This window comes from Oryx dammah, unplaced genomic scaffold (assembly GCF_014754425.2).
Source record: "Oryx dammah isolate SB20612 unplaced genomic scaffold, SCBI_Odam_1.1 HiC_scaffold_8, whole genome shotgun sequence".
In the NCBI taxonomy this organism is placed as follows: domain Eukaryota; kingdom Metazoa; phylum Chordata; class Mammalia; order Artiodactyla; family Bovidae; genus Oryx; species Oryx dammah.
This window is the reverse complement of record NW_024070192.1, coordinates 6,356,323-6,376,503: the sequence shown is the minus strand read 5'-3', so window position 1 is coordinate 6,376,503 and position 20,181 is coordinate 6,356,323. Positions and strand designations below refer to the sequence as shown.

General features: G+C 46.3%; 1 protein-coding gene across 1 annotated transcript; it reads left to right on the top strand.

The window, feature by feature from the left end:
- Window positions 1-15,869: 15,869 nt before the first annotated feature.
- Window positions 15,870-20,029, top strand: CD300LD (CD300 molecule like family member d). Its single transcript, XM_040244486.1, has 2 exons — window positions 15,870-16,019; window positions 19,583-20,029. The coding sequence occupies exons 1-2, from the start codon at window positions 15,965-15,967 to the stop codon at window positions 19,936-19,938; spliced, it is 411 nt and encodes a 136-aa protein (XP_040100420.1). The 5' UTR covers window positions 15,870-15,964; the 3' UTR covers window positions 19,939-20,029.
- The last annotated feature ends 152 nt before the right edge of the window (window positions 20,030-20,181 follow it).

Below are 20,181 nucleotides of genomic sequence, written 5' to 3'. Positions count from 1 at the left end.
TCCTCATCCCGCAGACCTCTAGCCACACCCTCGTTTCAGAAACTCTCCCACCCTTTGCTCTCAGGCAACACCACCTTCCCCTCCAGCCCGCAGTCCACAGGCTCAGTCCCGAAGCCCAGAGCTGGGGAGATCGTTCTGCTGACTTCCCGGAGCTCTGCCTCCCTGACACATGACACCCCCACACACGCCCTGATGAATGAGACACAACCCACACTCCCACACTCCCACACTAAACACCGCGCTCTTTTGTGTCTCCACATCTCTGCACAAGCTGTTTCCCACACCTGGAACGTCCTCTCTTCTCCGATTGAAGGAGTCAGACCCTGACACCCATCCCCCCAGGCTTGGCTCAGATAGCATCTCTTCTACGGGCTCTCTGGTTCCGAAGCTGACTGGATCTCTTCCAGGGGCTGCCAGGCTTCTTCGTCCTGTCTCATCTGTCACACTCACCCTTCTGGACCACGGGCTGGTCTTTGGCTCATCCGGAGCAGAAACTCAGGTAGCTGACGTGTGGGGTTGAGGGACACCCCGAGACCCTGCCCCACCCTGGTTTTGCTGCCTGTCTTCTTCCCTGCCTTCCGAGCTCTTTTTAGAGGAAAGGTTCTCAGCTCTGGCTCCAAGTCCAGACCAGCTGTGGAGGCTTTGAAATGACCCAGATGCTGAGCCTTGCCTTGACTACGGGGGTCTGAGCATCTGTGCTCTTTAAAAGCGCCTCAGGACTTCCCTGGTGGTCCAGTGGTTAAGAATCCGCCTGTCAATGCAGGGGATGAGAGTTTGATCCCTGGTGGGGACTAAGATCTCACATGCAGAGGGGCAACTAAGCCCGTGAGCCACAACTACAGAGCCTACGTGCCCCGGAGCCCCTATGCCACGATGGAAGATCCTGATGATGCAATGAAAAGCCTTTGTGCTGCAGCTAAGACCCAATGCAGCCAGATTAATAAATAAATATTAAAAATAAAGCTCAGAGATTCACACATTCATGCACACACGCATGCACGTATGCCTCTGTCTATCTACCCATCTGTCCACCCACCCTTCTGTCTTCCTACCCATCTACCTGCCAGCACTGAGAAACGGTACCCTAGAAAACAGGTCTCCTTCATGTAATTCATTTTCATTTTTTCCACCAACACCTAACTTAGAGCCTGTCAGAGAATACAAATGTATTAACCTTTCTTTAAAAAAGTAAGTGCATGGATGAATGGATAGGCCCTGCTCTTTACCCCGAGCACAGACCCTCTCTGTGTCCCAGCCCAGCCTGGCAGGTCCCAGTTCCCGAAGCCCAGCCCCTCTCACCTGGAGGACTGGGAGCAGCCACATGTCCTAACCCCAGGTCCCCACCCTGTGGATCATCAATGCCAGCTGCTCTCCAGAGACTTGACCTGAGCCCACAGGCAAACCTCCCTCTATGAGTCCAAATCATTAGTTTTTAGTTTCTCTCATTTACTTCCTTTATGTTTCTCTGCTCTTACTTCCCAATTTCATGAATTGCTGTCCTTTAGAGTGTGTGATGGGTGTGATTACATGTCCTCTGTGGCTGGGGAGACACAGGGCATTCCAGTTGCCCAAGATCTCCCTGCAAGTATGTGTGAGGGTCTGAGGAGGTGGCCGGTTGAACAGCATGATGTGTGTGGCAGGGCTGGGAGGAGGGCACTGTGGAGCCAGGGAGACAAGTGATGGAGAGACGTTGGTCTGTGATCCAGAAGAATGTAGTGCTCAGGGCTCAGGCCCAGTAGTTGAGGCGCATGGGCTTAGCCTCTCTACAGCACGTGGGATCTTCCCGGGTCAGGGATCAAACTCGTGTCTCCTGCACTGGGAGGCGGGTTCTTAACTGCTGAGCCACCAGGGAAGTCTCCTCTCTCTTGGCCGAGTCCCTCTTCTCGCTCTCGTGCCCCTCACCCCGGCGTCTCCCAGACTCTGTCCTTGTTGCCCTCGTCTCTGAGCAGCATCCCCAGCGCTCTCTCCAGCGGCCCCTCCACGCCCAGGGCCGTCACACGCACATCTCCGCCCCCATCTTGACTCCGCTCTTGGCTTTCAAAGCCAATGCACTTCTGCAGAGTTACCCGCCCCGTTCAGTGCTCAGATACACTCTGAATGAAATTCCTTGAAAGTCCTTGTGACTCCAGTCCTCAGACTGATCTCTTTGCAGCTAAGGCTTCCCCCTCGGACTAGCCTTCCAAAGACATAGCACCCCCCCCAAGTCTTCTTTCTGCCTCTTGTCACCCTCTGAGGGCCTTGCAGGGGAGGGGGGCTTGGAGGTGCAGTGGGAAGTCTGCAGGAGCAGGAGAGGGGTGGTGAGCCGGTTCTGGGGAGGGAGCCGTGAGGAGGATGCTGAGCCGCTTCTGTGTGCATTTATGTCCGAGGGCTGAGGGTTCTCCTGGGAGGAGGGCAGGGGCGTCCAGTGAGCCCAGATGCTTCTGCCTGCAGCCAAGAACTCATGAAGGGGTGGGGGTGGGCAGGACTGCAGGGAGCACCAGCTCCTCCTTCCCTTCGGTTCTCACTGGTTTTATCGAGCTGAGCTGCTGTTCAGTCACTAACTCATGCCTGACCCTCTGTGACCCCGTGGACTGCAGCCCGCCAGGCTCCGCCATCCACGGGATTCTCCAGGCAGGAATACTGGAGTGGGTGGCCATCCCAGGTGACTAGGTGGTAAGTATTCTTGCCTGGAGTGTCCCATGTACAGAATACTGGAGTGGGTTGCCATTTCCTTCTCCAGTGGGGTTTCCTGACCCAGGGAGTTTTCCTGACCCAGGGATGAGAACTGCGAGTCCTGCAGTGACATGCGATTCTTACCACCTAGTCACCTGGGAAGCCCCTCATTGTGCTATAATTGCGATAAAATAAGCTGTGTACATTGAAAGTGCCCAGTTGAAAACTGTTTTCTTTTTTTAATTATTTTTCAAATTTTGCATAGAGTAATACTCACTCTTTTGTGATGTATACTTTGATGAATTTTTAAAGCAGGCATCATTTCTTGCAAACACCACCACAAACATACAGCACAATTCCATCACTTTCCTCCAGGGTCTTCAACTGTGGATTTTGCTTCTTTAATGTCTGGCCATCAAGAGCTTCATGTGCTGAAGGCTTCCCAAGACTGCTCTTCCAACGGAGTTCAGCTTTCAGTGGCTTTGATGTGCTTTCGGACCTGGCCTGTGTGCGCCACCCAGTGGCTAGTCCGTGACACAGGGGTGGCCTTTCCCCAGTTCTCAGTCTGGGGTACTGTCTCAGGGTCCCGCCAGCTTGCACAGCTTGGAGGGTGAGCTGACTGCCCAGGGTCCCTTTCTGGAGTTGCTTCCTCTTCTTCAACTCCCTGACCCTTCCCCCCTGCTTCCTGGTCCTGTGGTTGGAAAGCTGAGGCTTTTGTCTTCCCTGTCAGCTTGGGTCAGCCTCCAGGGCCAGACAGAGGGAGCATGAGGAGAAACACGCCCTGGCTTCCCTGCCCAGCCGCCCCCATGCTTCTTTTTCTTTTATTTTTAAAAAAGATTTATCTGTTTATTCTTTGGCTTGGCTGGGTCTTCAGTGCCGCGCCTTAGGCTTTCTATAGTGGCAGTGAGCAGGGGCTACTCTCTAGTTGTGGGGGCAGTCTTCTCCCTGTGGCAGCTTCTCTTGTTGCAGAGTGGGGGTTCCAGCGTTGCAGAAACCAGTACTCAAGAAACCCAGTACCACACTCAGAGTTGGAGAGCTCAGGTTTATTATGCCAGCGGGCCCAGAGGAGTTAACACTCCACGCTCTGAGCCCTGAACAAAGGGATTACAGAGTTTTTATAGACAGACTGTAGTGGGCAACACTAACTGTTAATAGGCTGGCTTAAACTAAGGGGTTTTGCATGTCCGGGAACAGTGGTCAAAATGGGGAGGCGGAAGCCTGGCCTGGACATGCACGATGAAGCAGGTTTGCAGGGGCTGGGTGATTGCAAAGAGCAGGACAAGGGTGAGTGAGATAAACTCCAGTTCCTAGTATGGCAAGTCCCCACTTTCTGAGACAACATGACCTACTCGATCTAGATTTTGCAAGAGGCAAACAGTTACAGAGGCAGAAGGAGAAGGGGGTGATGTAAAATTTTAACCTTTCCTCTTCATTCTCCCCCTTGATGCTTCTATCACTCATTGTAGAAAGCATCATCTCATGTTTCGGTAGGACATTCAGAGCTCCCCATCATTTAGGGGCCTATACTGAGCTTTTACCATTTGTAACTTTATGGATTCAATCCAAGAGGTTATGAACTGGGTAATAGCATTGAGAATACAAGGGCCAAACAAGAGTGCTGCAAAGAGCATGAAGAGAGGACTTGTTAAAGGGAGAAGCCACGATGCCCAGCTCCAGATATTGCTCCAATCACCCCAGGAATTAGCTAGTTTTTCTCTCCATTTTATGATTTGTTCCCTTAGCTGTTGGGCATTGTCCCTGACTATTCCTGATTGGTTTACATAAAAGCAGCATTTTTCATTCAAGAAGAGGCAGAGTCCTCCCTTTTCAGCTATCACTAGGTCTAGCCCTCTCCTATTCTGTAAACTCACCTCAGCTAGGGAGTCGAGTTGGTCCTGTAAGGCCACTAAAGATTTGGCCACTCTCTCAGTGTTGTCGGTGAAGTCTTTGGATAGTGTATGGTAAAAGGGGGTTGATGAAGCAATTCCTCCTATTCCCATACCTATCCCAGCTGTGATTCCCAGACCAACTACTAGGGGTATAAACTGGATGGCTCTTTGACCACGTATGTGCTGCCAGAGGTACTGTGAGAGTCTGGTTGTTAGGGAAAATATTCATCTGGCGAGTGAGGAAGGCTAAGGTGAAGATACCCATCTTATTGACAGGTAGACATAAGTAAGCATCTGTCCCACAAAGAAAGAAAAGGCCTCGATGGGGCGGCACCATCTGTTACGGCAAGGGACAGCAAAAGGCTGCAAAGCAACCTGCACAGAACAGATAACTGAACACTAGCCAAAGGTTTTCTCCCCATCTTTGGGTTGTCACAGCTATAGCAACTGAGCCTATCAGGAAGGGGGGGGGGTCAGCTATACTATGGAGCAGTTTAGTTAGTAGGGAGAATTGATCATAAGAGACTTTTAATAAGAATGAGGCTTCCCACTACAGTGAGATAGTTCAATTCAGTTCAATCGCTCAGTTGTGTCTGACTCTTTGTGACCCCATGAATCGCAGCACGCCAGGCCTCCCTGTCCATCACCAACTCCCGGAGTCCACCCAAACCCATGTCCATTGAGTCGGTGATGCCATCAAACCATCTCATCCTCTGTCGTCCCCTTCTCCTCTTGCCCTCAATCTTTCCCAGTATCAGGGTCTTTTCAAATGAGTCAGCTCTTTGCATCAGGTGGCCAAAGTATTGGAATTTCAGCTTCAGTATCAGTCCTTCCAATGAACACCCAGGACTGATCTCCTTAGGATGGACTGGTTGGATCTCCTTGCAGTCCAAGGGACTCTCAAGAGTCTTCTCCAACACCACAGTTCAAAAACATCAATTCTTCTGTGCTGAGCTTTCTTTATAGTCCAACTCTCACATCCATATATGACTACTGGAAAAACCATAGCCTTGACTAGACGGACCTTTGTTGACAAAGTAATGTCTCTGCTTTTTAATATGCTATCTAGGTTGGTCATAACTTTCCTTCCAAGGAGTAAGTGTCTTTTAATTTCATGCCTGCAATCACCATCTGCAGTGATTTTGGAGCCCCAAAATAAAGTCTGACACTGTTTCCACTGTTTCCCCATTTATTTCCCAGGAAGTGATGGGACCAGATGCTATGATCTTAGTTTTCTGAATGTTGAGCTTTAAGCCAACTTTGTCACTCTCCTCTTTCACTCTCATCAAAAGGCTTTTTAGTTCCTCTTCGCTTTCTGCCATAAGGGTGGTGTCATCTGCATATCTGAAGTTATTGATATTTCTCCCAGCAGTCTTGATTCCAGCTTGTGCTTCTTCCAGCCCAGTGTTTCTCATGATGTACTCTGCATATAAGTTAAATAAGCAGGATGACAATATACAGCCTTGATGTACTCCTTTTCCTATTCGGAACCAGTCTGTTGTTCCATGTCCAGTTCTAACTGTTGCTTCCTGACCTGCATATAGGTTTCTCAAGCTAGATTGGTCATAATCAGCAATCACACACTCACAATTATTCAGAGGCTATCACAGTGCCTCCCTTCCTCTGGAGTCCCCAGTTCTCCCTATCTGATGCTCCCTTCCTGGGAGCCCAGGGAGGTGATCAGTCTCCTCTTCTACCTGTTGGGGTAGGTTCCTGCCTGGGGACCAGTTCTGGAGCCTGGTCTTATCCTGTGACCATTCCTGGTGAGTTGGTCTGTCACTCCAGAGTCCCGTTGGGGCTCGGCCATCTGGAGTGTTGAAACACTGGTCCAAAAGAGAACCATCAGGTGGTACACCTCCTCGTTCATCTTCGGGTTCCTTCACTCCAGCCTGGCAGAGCCACCAGTCTGGCGGCTCAAGGGGCCGGAGTGGTTGGAATCTTGCTGGGGCCTCCAGAAATGTTGCAGAAACCAGTACTCAGGAAAACAAGCACCACACTCAGAAAGTTGGAGAATCAGGTTGATTATGCTGGCGGGCCCAGAGGAGTTAACACTCCACGCTCTGAGCCCTGAACAAAGGGATTACAGAGTTTTATAGACAGACTGTAGTGGGCAACACTAGCTGTTAATAGGCAGGTTTAAACTGAGGGGTTTTGCATGTGCGGGAACAGTAGTCAAAATGGGGAAGGGGAAGCCTGGCCTTGGCATGCACGATGAAGCAGGTTTGCAGGGGCTGGGCGATTGCAAAGAGCAGGACAAGGGTGAGTGAGATAAACTCCAGTTCCTAGTATTGCAAGTCCCCACTTTCTGAGACAACATGACCTACATGATCTAGATTTTGCAAGAGGCAAACTGAGTTACAGAGGCAGAAGGAGAAGGAGGTGATGTAAAATTTTAGCTTTTCCTTTTCACTAGGAGTGGGGGTCTCCAGGTGCGGGGCCTCCAGGGGCAGGGCCTCCAGGGGCAGGGGCTTTGGCAGCTGCGGGTCTCAGGCCCTAGGCCTCAGTAGCCCTGGCACATGGGTTTGCTTGTTCCACAGCATGCGGAACCTTCCTGGACCAGGGGTCAAACTCATGTCCCCTGCATGGGTAGGTGGATTCTTACCCACTGAGCCACCAGGGAAGTCCCGATCCTTTCTGGTGGTGGGTGTCTGAGTCATGTCACGTTTTGACTGTTATGAGGAGTGTTGCTCTGACATTGTGGCCCATGCCTTTGGTGAACATCTATATACCTTCTTCTTAGCATTTAAAGGGACCCTTGTTTTCTTTATCAGAAGGAACAATCGTGTATAGATCAGGTCAGGACCCAGTTTCTATAATGGCTGTTTTCATTTTATTTCTCTAATTGAAGTAGTTGATTGACAATGTTGTGCCAACCTCTCCTGTACAGCAGAGTGACTCAGTTATACGTATAGAGACGTTCTTTTTAAAATATTCGTTTCCATTGTGATTTATCACAGGATATTGCAGACAGTCCCCCGTGGTATATAGTAGGATCTTGCTGCTTATCCATCCACATGTAAGAGCTTACATCTGCTAATCCCAGACTCTGAGCCTTTTCCTTCCCTCCCTCCCCCTTGGCAATGACAAGTCTGTTCTCTACGTCTGTGAATCTGTTTCTATCTGGTGGATATGTTCATTTATGCCATATTTGAGATTCCACATATAAGTGATATCATATGGTGTTCGTCTTTGACTTTCTGAGTTACTGCACTTAGTACGGTAATGTCTAGTTGCACCCATGTGGATGAAAATGGCATTGTGTTAGTTGCTCAGTTGTATCTGACTCTTATGACCCCATGGACTGTAGCCCACGAGGTTCTTCTGTCCATAGGACTCTCCAGGCAAGAATACTAGAGTAGGTTGCCATTTCCTTCTCCAGAAAATGGCATTATTCATTTTTTTCACATAGGATAATATACATGTTTCAATGCCATTCTCCCAAATCACCCCACCCTCTCCCTCTCCCACAGAGTCCAAAAGACTGTTCTATACATCTGTGTCTCTTATGCTATCTTGTATACAGGGTTATCATTACCATCTTTCTAAATTCCATATATATGTGTTATTATACTGTATTGGTGTTTTTTCTTTCTGGCTTACTTCACTCTGTATAAGGGCTTCAGTTTCATCCACCTCATTAGAACTGATTCAAATGTATTCTTTTTAATGGCTGAGTAATACTCCATTGTGTATATGTACCATAGCTTTCTTATCCATTCGTCTGCTGATGGACATCTAGGTTGCTTCCATGTCCTGGCTAGTATAAACAGTGCTGTGATGAACATTGGGGTACACGTGTCTCTTTCAATTCTGGTTTCCTTGGTGTGTATGCCCAGCAGTGGGATTGCTGGATCGTTCAGTTCAGTTCAGTTGCTCAGTCGTGTCCGACTCTTTGCGACCCCATGAATCACAGCACACCAGGCCTCCCTGTCCATCACCATCTCCCGGAGTTCACTCAGACTTGCATCCATCGAGTCAGTGATGCCATTCAGCCATCTCATCCTCTGTCGTCCCCTTCTTCTCCTGCCCATAATCCCTCCCAGCATCAGTTTTTCTCCAATGAGTCAACTCTTCGCATGAGGTGGCCAAAGTACTGGAGTTTCAGCTTTAGCATCACTCCTTCCAAAGAAATCCCAGGGTTGATCTCCTTCAGAATGGATTGGTTGGATCTCCTTGCAGTCCAAGGGACTCTCAAGAGTCTTCTCCAACACCACAGTTCAAAAGCATCAATTTTCTGGCGCTCAGCCTTCTTCACAGTCCAACTCTCACATCCATACACGACCACAGGAAAAACCATAGCTTTGACTAGACGGACCTTAGTCGGCAAAGTAATGTCTCTGCTTTTTATTATGCTATCTAGGCTGGTCATAACTTTTCTTCCAAGGAGTAAGCGTCTTTTAATTTCATGGCTGCAATCACCATCTGCAATGATTTTGGAGCCCCCAAAAATAAAGTCTGACAGTGTTTCCACTGTTTCCTCATCTATTTCCCATGAAGTGATGGGACCAGATGCCATGATCTTCGTTTTCTGAATGTTGAGCTTTAGGCCAACTTTTTCACTCTTCACTTTTACTTTCATCAAGAGGCTTTTTAGTTCCTCTTCACTTTCTGCCATAAGGGTGGTGTCATCTGCATATCTGAAGTTATTGATATTTCTCCCAGCAATGTTGATTCCAGCTTGTGTTTCTTCCAGCCCAGCATTTCTCATGATGTACTCTGCATAGAAGTTAAATAAGCAGGGTGACAATATACAGCCTTGACGTACTCCTTTTCCTATTTGGAACCAGTCTGTTGTTCCATGTCCAGTTCTAACTGTTGCTTCCTGACCTGCATACAGATTTCTCAAGAGACAGGCCAGGTGGTCTGGTATTCCCATCTCTTTCAGAATTTTCCACAGTTGATTGTGATCCACACAGTCAAAGGCTTTGGCATAGCCAATAAAGCAGAAATAGATGTTTTTCTGGAACTCTCTTGCTTTTTCCATGATCCAGCGGATGTTGGCAATTTGATCTCTGGTTCCTCTGCCTTTTCTAAAACCAGCTTGAACATCTGGAAGTTCACGGTTCACGTATTGCTGAAGCCTGGCTTGGAGAATTTTGAGCATTACTTTACTAGCGTGTGAGATGAGTGCAATTGTGAGGTAGTTTGAGCATTCTTTGGCATTGCCTTTCTTTGGGATTGGAATGAAAACTGACCTTTTCCAGTCCTGTGGCCACTGCTGAGTTTTCCAGATTTGCTTGCATATTGAGTGTAGCACTTTCACAGCATCATCTTTCAGGATTTGAAATAGCTCAACTGGAATTCCATCACCTCCACTAGCTTTGTTTGTAGTGATGCTTTCTAGGCCCACTTGACTTCACATTCCAGGATGTCTGGCTCTAGATGAGTGATCACACCATCGTGATTATCCGGGTCGTGATGATCTTTTTTGTGCAATTCTTCTGTGTATTCTTGCCACCTCTTCTTAATATCTTCTGCTTCTGTTAGGTCCGTACCATTTCTGTCCTTTATCGAGCCCATCTTTGCATGAATAGTTCCCTTGGTATCTCTAATTTTCTTGAAGAGATCTCTAGTTTTTCCCATTCTGTTGTTTTCCTCTATTTCTTTGCATTGATCGCTGAAGAAGGCTTTCTTATCTCTTCTTGCTATTCTTTGGAATTCTGCATTCAGATGCTTATATCTTTCCTTTTCTCCTTTTCTCCTTTCTCCTATCTGGCTTTTCGCTTCTCTTCTTTTCACAGCTATTTGTAAGGCTTCCCCAGACAGCCATTTTGCTTTTTGCATTTCTTTTCCATGGGGATGGTCTTGATCCCTGTCTCCTGTACAATGTCATGAATCTCATTCCATAGTTCATCTGGCACTCTATCTATCAGATCTAGGCCCTTAAATCTATTTCTCACTTATAATCATAAGGGATTTGATTTAGGTCATACCTGAATGGTCTAGCGGTTTTCCCTGCTTTCTTCAATTTCAGTCTGAATTTGGTAATAAGGAGTTCATGATCTGAGCCACAGTCAGCTCCTGGTCTTGTTTTTGTTGACTGTATAGAGCTTCTCCATCTTTTGCTGCAGAGAATATAATCAATCTGATTTCAGTGTTGACCATCTGGTGATGTCCACGTGTAGAGTCTTTTCTTGTGTTGTTGGAAGAGGGTGTTTGCTATGACCAGTGCATTTTCTTGGCAAAACTCTCAGAAGAAATGGAGTAGCCATCACGGTCAACAAAAGAGTCCAAAATGCAGTACTTGGATGCAATCTCAAATGACAGAATGATCTCCAAGTCTATGCTGGGTCGTATGGCAGTTCTATTTCCAGTTTTTTGAGGAATCTCTACCCTGTTCTCCATAATGGCTATACTAGTTTGCATTCCCATCAACAGTGTAAGAGGGTTCCCTTTTCTCCACACCCTCTCCAGGATTTATTGCTTGTAGACTTTTGGATAGCAGCCATTCTGACTGGCATGAAATGGTACCTCATTGTGGTTTTGATTTGCATTTCTCTGATAATGAGTGATGTTGAGCATCTTTTCATGTGTTTGTCAGCCATCTGTTTGTCTTCTTTGTAGAAATATCTGTTTAGTTCTTTGGCCCATTTTTTGATTGGGTCATTTATTTTTCTGGAATTGAGCAGCAGGAGTTGCTTGTATACTTTTGAGATTAATTCATTGTCAGTTGCTGCATTTGCTATTATTTTCTCCCATTCTGAAGGCTGTCCTTTCACCTTGCTTATAGTTTCCTTTGTTGTGCAGAAACTTTTAATTTTTTTCTCTCTTAAACAATTGCATTTTATTCTTCCATTCATATAATCTGTTTTTTTTATTTTTTTTTCAGCAGCATCAGCTTTAATTTTTTTTTGAAATTTTTTTGTATTTTACTTTACAGTTCTGTATTGGTTTTGCCATACATTGACATGAATCCACCACGGGTGTACATGCGTTCCCAAACATGAACCCCCCTCCCACCCCCAGAAACTTTTAATTTTAATTATGTCCCATTTGTTTATTTTTGATTTTATTTCCAATATTCTGGGAGGTGGGTCATAGAGGATCCTGCTGTGATTTATGTCAGAGAGTGTTTTGCCTATGTTCTCCTCTAGGAGGTTTATAGTTTCTGGTCTTACATTTAGATCTTTAATCCATTTTGAGTTTATTTTTTGTGTATGGTGTTAGAAAGTGTTCTAATTTCATTCTTTTACAAGTGGTTGACCAGTTTTCCCAGCACCACTTGTTAAAGAGATTGTCTTTTCTCCATTATATAGTCTTGCCTCCTTTGTCAAAGATAAGGTGTCCATAGGTGTGTGGATTTATCTCTGGGCTTTCTATTTTGTTCCATTGATCTATATTTCTGTCTTTGTGCCAGTACCATACTGTCTTGATGACTGTGGCTTTGTAGTATAGCCTGAAGTCAGGCAGGTTGATTCCTCCAGTTCCATTCTTCTTTCTCAAGATTGCTTTGGCCATTCAAGGTTTTTTGTATTTCCATACGAACTGTGAAATTATTTGTTCTAGCTCTGTGAAAAATACCATTGGTAGCTTGATAGGGATTGCATTGAATCTATAGATTGTTTTGGGTAGTATCCTCATTTTCACTATATTGATTCTTCTGATCCATGAACATGGTATATTTCTCCATCTATTAGTGTCCTCTTTGATTTCTTTCACCGGTGTTTTATAGTTTTCTATATATAGGTCTTTTGTTTCTTTAGGTAGATATATTCCTAAGTATTGCATTCTTTTCATTCATGGTGAATGGAATTGTTTCCTTAATTTCTCTTTCTATTTTCTCATTATTAGTGTATAGAAATGCAAGGGATTTCTGTGTGTTGATTTTCTATCCTTCAACTTTACTATATTCATTGATTAGCTCTAGTAATTTTCTGGTAGAGTCTTTATGGTTTTCTATGTAGAGGATCATGTCATCTGCAGACAGTGAGAGTTTTACTTCTTCTTTTCCAATTTGGATTCCTTTTATTTCTTTTTCTGCTCTGATTGCTGTGGCCAAACCTTCCAAAACTATGTTGAATAGTAGTGGTGAGAGTGGGCACCCTTGTCCTGTTCCTGACTTTAGGGGAAATGCTTTCAAGTTTTCACCATTGAGGGTAATGTTTGCTGTGGGTTTGTCACATATAGCTTTTATTACATTGAGGTATGTTCCTTCTAGTCCTGCTTTCTGCAGGGTTTTATTATAAATGGATGTTGAATTTTGTCAAAGGCTTTCTCTGCATCTATTGAGATAATCATATGGCTTTTATTTTTCAATTTGTTAATGTGGTGTATTACATTGATTGATTTGTGGATATTGAAGAATACTTGCATCCCTGGGATAAAGCCCACTGGGTCATGATGTATGATCTTTTTAATGTGTTGTTGGATTCTGATTGCTAGAATTTTGTTAAGGATTTTTGCATCTATGTTCATCAGTGATATTGGCCTGTAGTTTTCTTTTTTTGTGGCATCTTTGTCTGGTTTTGGTATTAGGGTGACGGTGGCCTCATAGAATGAGTTTGAAAGTTTACCTTCCTCTGCAATTTTCTGGAAGAGTTTGAATAGGATAGGTGTTAGCTCTTCTCTAAATTTTTGGTAGAATTCAGCTGTGAAGCTGTCTGGACCTGGGCTTTTGTTTGCTGGAAGACTTCTGATTACAGTTTCAATTTCCATGCTTGTGATGGGTCTGTTAAGATTTTCTATTTCTTCCTGGTTCAGTTTTGGAAAGTTGTACTTTTCTAAGAATTTGTCCATTTCTTCCAAGTTGTCTATTTTATTGGCATATAATTGCTGATAGTAGTTTCTTATGATCCTTTGTATTTCTGTGTTGTCTGTTGTGATCTCTCCATTTTCATTTCTAATTTTATTGATTTGATTTTTCTCCCTTTGTTTCTTGATGAGTCTGGCTAATGGTTTGTCAATTTTATTTATCCTCTCAAAGAACCAGCTTTTGGCTTTGTTGATTTTTGCTATGGTCTCTTTTGTTTCTTTTGCATTTATTTCTGCCTTAATTTTCAAGATTTCTTTCCTTCTGCTAACCCTGGGTTTCTTCATTTCTTCCTTTTCTAGTTGCTTTAGGAGAAGAGTTAGGTTATTTATTTGACTTTTTTCTTGTTTCTTGAGGTATGCCTGTATTGCTATGAACCTTCCCCTTAGCACTGCTTTTACAGTGTCCCACAGGTTTTGAGTTGTTGTGTTTTCATTTTCATTCATTTCTATACATATTTGATTTCTATTTTGATTTCTTCTGTGATTTGTTGGTTATTCAGCAGCATGTTGTTCAGCCTCCATATGTTGGAATTTTAAAAATTTTTCTCCTGTAATTGATATCTAATCTTATGGCTTAGTAGTATTCCAGTGCGGAGAAGGTGATGGCACCCCACTCCAGTACTCTTGCCTGGAAAATCCCATGGACGGAGGAGCCTGGGAGGCTGCAGTCCATGGAGTCGCTAAGAGTTGGACATGACTGAGTGACTTCACTTTCACTTTTCACTTCCATGCATCGGAGAAGGAAATGGCAACCCACTCCAGTGTTCTTGCCTGGAGAATCCCAGGGGTGGGGGAGCCTGGTGGGCTGCCGTCTATGAGGTTGCACAGAGTTGGACACGACAGGAGTTACTTAGCAGCAGTAGCAGCAGCAATATTCCAGTGTGTGTATGTATGTGTACACATATACACACCACTTTCCTCATCCATTCATCTGTTCATGGACATTTAGCTTGTTTCTATGTCTCAGCTATTGTGAACAGTGCTGTTATGAGCATAGGGGTACATGCATCTTTTTGAGCTAGAGATTTGTCCATGTATATTCCCAAGTGTAGGAGTGCTGGATCATATCATAATTCTATTTTTTGTTATCTGAGGAACTTCCATGCAATTTCCATAGTTGCTGCACCAACTTATATTCTCACTAACAGGGTAGGAGTGTTCCCTTTTCTCTGCCCTCTCGCCAGTGTTGGTTAAATCTAGACTTTTCTAATGATGGCCATTTTGACCAGTGTGAGGCGATATCTCACTGAGTTGCATTTCTCTAATTGGTGATGCTGAGCATCTTCTCATGTGCCTATGTAGAACATTGGGATGTCTTCTTTGGAGAAATGGCTGAGACCTACATTTAAGAGAAGTGGAATTTCAGCCAGGGTTAAATCCTCAGCCACAACTAGTCAGGACACACATTTCCTGGAAGGAAACTGAGTCCCTGAGACCAGTGCACTTAAGCTCCTCACTGCCTGCCCAGGTGCTTGAACCCTCAGGGTGGGCAGAAGAGGTCCAAACATCTGTTAGAAGACAGTGGCTCCCCTGCTGCAGATAAGAAAATGAGTTCCTTTCATCACGATCAGAGGGTGTGCCTGGGAGTAGATCTCAAGGCACAGATCCCGGCGGTGGAATCTCATGGTGACCAAGGGGGAGTCTTTCGACCTGGGGCTCACACACACGCACATACACACACACAGCATGGGGGTACTCAGCACACTTGCCAAGCCTGGGGAGCTGGGCCTGTTCCCCTTTGGGTAGCTCTTAGCAGCACAGAAGCCACAAAACCACACATTACATGAAATAAACAGAACTGGCCAGGACAGAGTGAGAAAGAAGGGGTCAGAGGCTCAGAGAAACTCGCCTCCTAAAATATGACAGAGAAAAGGAGAGACAAAGAATCAGTCCATAGAGGAGGGGGAGAGGAAGCAGGGAACACAGGGCCCCAAGGGCAGTGGGGAGGGTCACCCAGGAGACGGAAGATAAGCACACCTGTGCAGGGCGGTGATCAGCAGCCAGGAGCCGGGGCGCATGCAGACGTGGGAGAGGAAGCCTCTAGACAGAATGTGTGAAAGGAAAAGGGGCTTCTCCTTTCTGATCCTGCCCCAGGGCAGCCTCTGCTCTGCAGTGACTCAGGACCTCTAAGGAAGCTGACCCCAGGGAGGGGCAGGGGTCAGGCTCAGTGCAGGAAGGTGGTCTGAGATACAGGTGGGGGTGCTGCCTGCAGGGAGGGGAGGGTGGGGCTGTTTCTGCAGCAAGGCTGCACCTGAGCCCTGAGCTCTGCCTTCTCCCCAAAATGCATACCCAGTTGAGTCCATTCCTGCATTCAACCCCTTCTCTGGGGTCCTCTCTTCTCACTCACCACCAGCTCTGCCCCCTCCCCCCAGCAGTGATGTCTTGGCTCCTTGTGGGCAACCCGCCTAGACCCGGACCACTTGTTTTCCCCAAGGCACAGAGGTCTAGACACAGCTCTCATCACTTGCTGCAATTCATCCTTTGAATAAGTGACACCCCTTTCTCCTAATCTGTAAAATGCAGAAGTAGGTATTGACAGTGAGAAGTGAACCAGAGACAAGTGCAAAGGAGATTCAGGAGACTTCACTTGAGGCTTGAGGGAGATCTGGCGTGTCCACTTCTGATCTTGGCTTCGGGTCCTTGAAGGGACTGAGAGCTCATTAGCTCTGAGGATGGGAGGCAAGACCACGTGTCTGCTCCCGGCTCTGTTCCTTCTCATCATCCCAGGTGAGTGGGGCGGGGCTTCATACCCTGGAGTGACTGAGGCAGGAGATCCTGAGGGTTTGTCCTGGGGGAACATGGCAGGGAACACGGCAGGGTCCATTCATTCATCCAGACACTTATTTGTTTATCAAATATCATGTTTACTATTAACACCCCACAGCTTCTATGTTCAGTTCAGTTCAGTCGCTCAGTCATGTCCAACTCTTTGCGACCCCATGAATTGCAGCACGCCAGGCCTCCCTGTCCATCACCATCTCCCGGAGTTCACTCAGACTCACGTCCATTGAGTCCGTGATGCCATCCAGCCATCTCATCCTCTGTCGTCCCCTTCTCCTCCTGCCCCCAATCCCTCCCAGCATCCAAAGAAATCCCAGGGTTGATCTCCTTCAGAATGGACTGTCTGGGTCTCCTTACAGTCCAAGAGACTCTCAAGAGTCTTCTCCAACACCACAGTTGTGGGAAGCAAGAAATCAAACCAAACCAAAGTGTCCCCTGATAGGACAGTGTTTTTCAACCTCAGCAATTCTAGACACAGATGAAAGAATGAAAATGGGGGTGATGAAGGAATCCACTCCCGAAGAGCTTGTTAAAGCCTTATTTCTGGCTGCACTGGGTCATTGGGGTGCTCGGGATCTTTCTCTAGGTGCACAGGCTTCTCATAGCCTATTTTGCAGCAGGTCTCCGTAATGGTCAATTTTTGTAAATGTTTTCTATGTGCTTTAAAAAAAACGTGTTGTTAGATCATGTTGCACATGCTTCTAGTTCCACCTCAAACTCATACTGAACAATCACGCTGAATGTTTATTGACTCTAAAGAAGTGCTCAGAGTTTCTGTGAATGGGCTTACATTTGCATGCATGCACGCTAAGTTGCTAAGTCGTGTCCAACTCTTTGTGACTCCATGGACTGTAGTCTGCCAGCCTCCTTTGTCCATTGAATTCTCCAGGCAAGAAAACTGGAGTGGGTTTCCAAGCCCTCCTCTAGGGGATATTCTTGACCCAGGGATGGAACTTGTCTCCTGCGGCTCCTGAATTGCAGACGGATTCTTCACCCCTGAGCCACTGGGAGGCTCCGGGTTGGCACTGACTTCAGTAAATTTAAATAATTTTTAATGGATGTTTGATTTAAGTTATTTCCAGTGCTCCAAGTGCCTTTATGCAAGTTTCAGTTCAGTTCAGTTCAGTCACTCAGTCATGTCTGATTCTTTGTGACCCCATGGACTGCAGCACGGCAGACCTCCCTGTCTATCACCAACTCCTGGAGTTTACTCAAACTCGTATCCATTGAGTTGGTGATGCCATCCAACCATCTAATCCTCTGCCATCCCATTCTCCTCCCAGCATCTTTTCCAGCATCAGGGTCTTTTCCAATGAGTCAGTTCTTCACATCAGGTGGCCAACGTTTTGGAGTTTCAGCTTCAGCATCAGTCCTTCCAATGAATATTCCGGACTGACTTCTTTTAGGATGGACTGGTTGGATCTCCTTGAGTCCAAGGGACTCTCAAGAGTCTTCTTCAACAACATAGTTCAAAAGTATCAATTGTTCATCACTGAGCTTTCTTTATACTCCAACTCTCACATCCATACATGACTAGTGGAAAAACCATACCTTTGATTAGACAGACCCAGACTGAAAATAATGAGCAAGTGATCACTGACCTGGAGCAGATGGTTGCAGAGAAGAGAGAAACAGCTTTTTCAGTTTACTCAGTGTTGATCTCCTGATTGAATCATTTCCATTAGATTCAATAAAAACCTTACAAGACACCTGAAGACATTCATAGGTGTTGCTCTGTTTCATATCTGACCTGTCCTTGCTTTTTGTCCTACAAAAGCACTTCTCCCAGGAATTTGGGAGTGGAATTTACAATTCAGTGAACATAATGGGATGTGTCCTATATGGAGTCCATAGCACATGGAGGCCCAGTAGCAACCACTCTTTTGGTCAGCTTCAAGGAGGCCCCTGCCAGTACATTTACTACACCATACCTTTGACTGTGTGGATCACAATAAACTGTGGAAAATTCTGGAAGAGATGGGAATACCAGACCACCTGACCTGCCTCTTGAGAAATCTGTATGCAGGTCAGGAAGCAACAGTTAGAACTGGACATGGAACAACAGACTGGTTCCAAATAGGAAAAGTACGTCAAGGCTGTATATTGTCACCCTACTTATTTAACTTCTATGCAGAGTACATCATGAGAAATGCTGGACTGGAAGAAACACAAGCTGGAATCAAGATTGCCGGGAGAAATATCAGTCACCTCAGATATGCAGATAACACCACCCTTATGGCAGAAAGTGAAGAGGAACTAAAAAGCCTCTTGATGAAAGTGAAAGTGAAGAGTGAAAAAGTTGGCCTAAAGCTCAACATTCAGAAAACAAAGATCATGGCATCTGGTCCCATCACTTCATGGCAAATAGATGGGGAAAGAGTGGAAACAGTGGAAACAGTGTCAGACTTTATTTTTTTGGGCTCCAAAATCATTGCAGATGGTGACTGCAGCCATGAAATTAAAAGACGCTTACTCCTTGGAAGAAAAGTTATGACCAACCTAGATAGTATATTCAAAAGCAGAGACATTACTTTGCCGACTAAGGTCCGTCTAGTCAAAGCTATGGTTTTTCCTGTGGTCATGTATGGATGTGAGAGTTGGACTATGAAGAAGGCTGAGCGCCAGAGAATTGATGCTTTTGAACTGTATGTTGGAGAAGACTCTTGAGAGACCCTTGGACTGCAACGAGATCCAACCAGTCCATTCTGAAGGAGATCAACCCTGGGATTTCTATGGAAGGAATGATGCTGAAGCAGAAACTCCAGTACTTTGGCCACCTCATGCGAAGAGTTGACTCATTGGAAAAGACTTTGATGCTGGGAGGGATTGGGGGCAGGAGAAGAAGGGGACGACAGAGGATGAGATGGCTGGATGGCATCGCTGACTCGATGGACGTGAGTCTGAGTGAACTCTGGGAGATGATGATGGACAGGGAGGCTTGGCGGGCTGTGATTCATGGGGTCGCAAAGAGACGGACACGACTGAGCGACTGAACTGAACTGAACTGAACCCAGTTTACTACAGTTTACCGGTTTACTACATCATAACCAGTAGGAACAGCCTCCCCACAGACATGTTAAGGGGGCGTTTCAGCTGGACCTCCTGAGGTCGTCAGTGCAGAGTCATCTTCTGTGGAAACGGGTCCTCTGGTCTTTCCTCCACATCAGAGCAGAATAACACAGGGATGGCTGCAAATGGACATGACTGGAAATGGAAAGACTTACTGGCCGCAGACAGGGGAAGAGGCTTTAATTACAGGAAACTGCTCTTGCTCTGCGTCAGTGTTTGGGTTTCTTCAAGATCTGCAGTTGTGCTTTTATGGGATTTTCCTGGTGGCTTTGATTAGAATTTTGAAGGGCAAAAGGTCCATCTTGTGGAAGGCGTATCCCTTCCTTGACTGTTACTCAGCTCAGGAGGCCCTTGGGTCTGGTTGAACTATTCACGATGCAGGACGCTGTGGCCCTGCCCACAGGACGGGAGGTGACACGTACATGGATTTGTGTTTCCAGGCTCATCTGCTGTCTCGGGTCCCAAAGCAGTGAGAGGTGTGGAGCGGGACTCACTGACTGTGCGGTGTCGATACAACCCTGGGTTTGAGCCTTACGTGAAGTGGTGGTGTCGGGGGGCTGACTGGAACAGCTGTCGCTTCGTTGTTAAAACCAATGGATCAGAGATGGAGGTGAAGCAGGGCCACGTGTCCATCAAAGACAACTGGAAAGACCACTCGTTCACCGTGACCATGGAGAAGCTCAGGCTAGACGATTCAGACACTTACTGGTGTGGGATTGAGAGAATTGGAGCTGACCTGGGGGACCCAGTAGAAGTGACCATTGTCCCAGGTAAGAGTATGTGTGTGTGGACGTGATTCTTCAGGGCCTACTCTGTCCAGGGACCCAACTGTCCCTCAGAGGGAATGTCCTAGGGGTGGGGGAGTCCTGAGGGCTCACAGAGACCCCGCTGACCACGTGGTCTGGGAGTGGCTGGGCTTCCCCTCGACACTCTCCTGGCTCCAGGGCCGCCTCTGGGTGGGATCAGGCTTTCCCAGCAGCCTGTTTCCCTGTCACAGTCAGTGCCTGAGCCTGCTCCCAAGAGGATGAAGGTGGTGGTC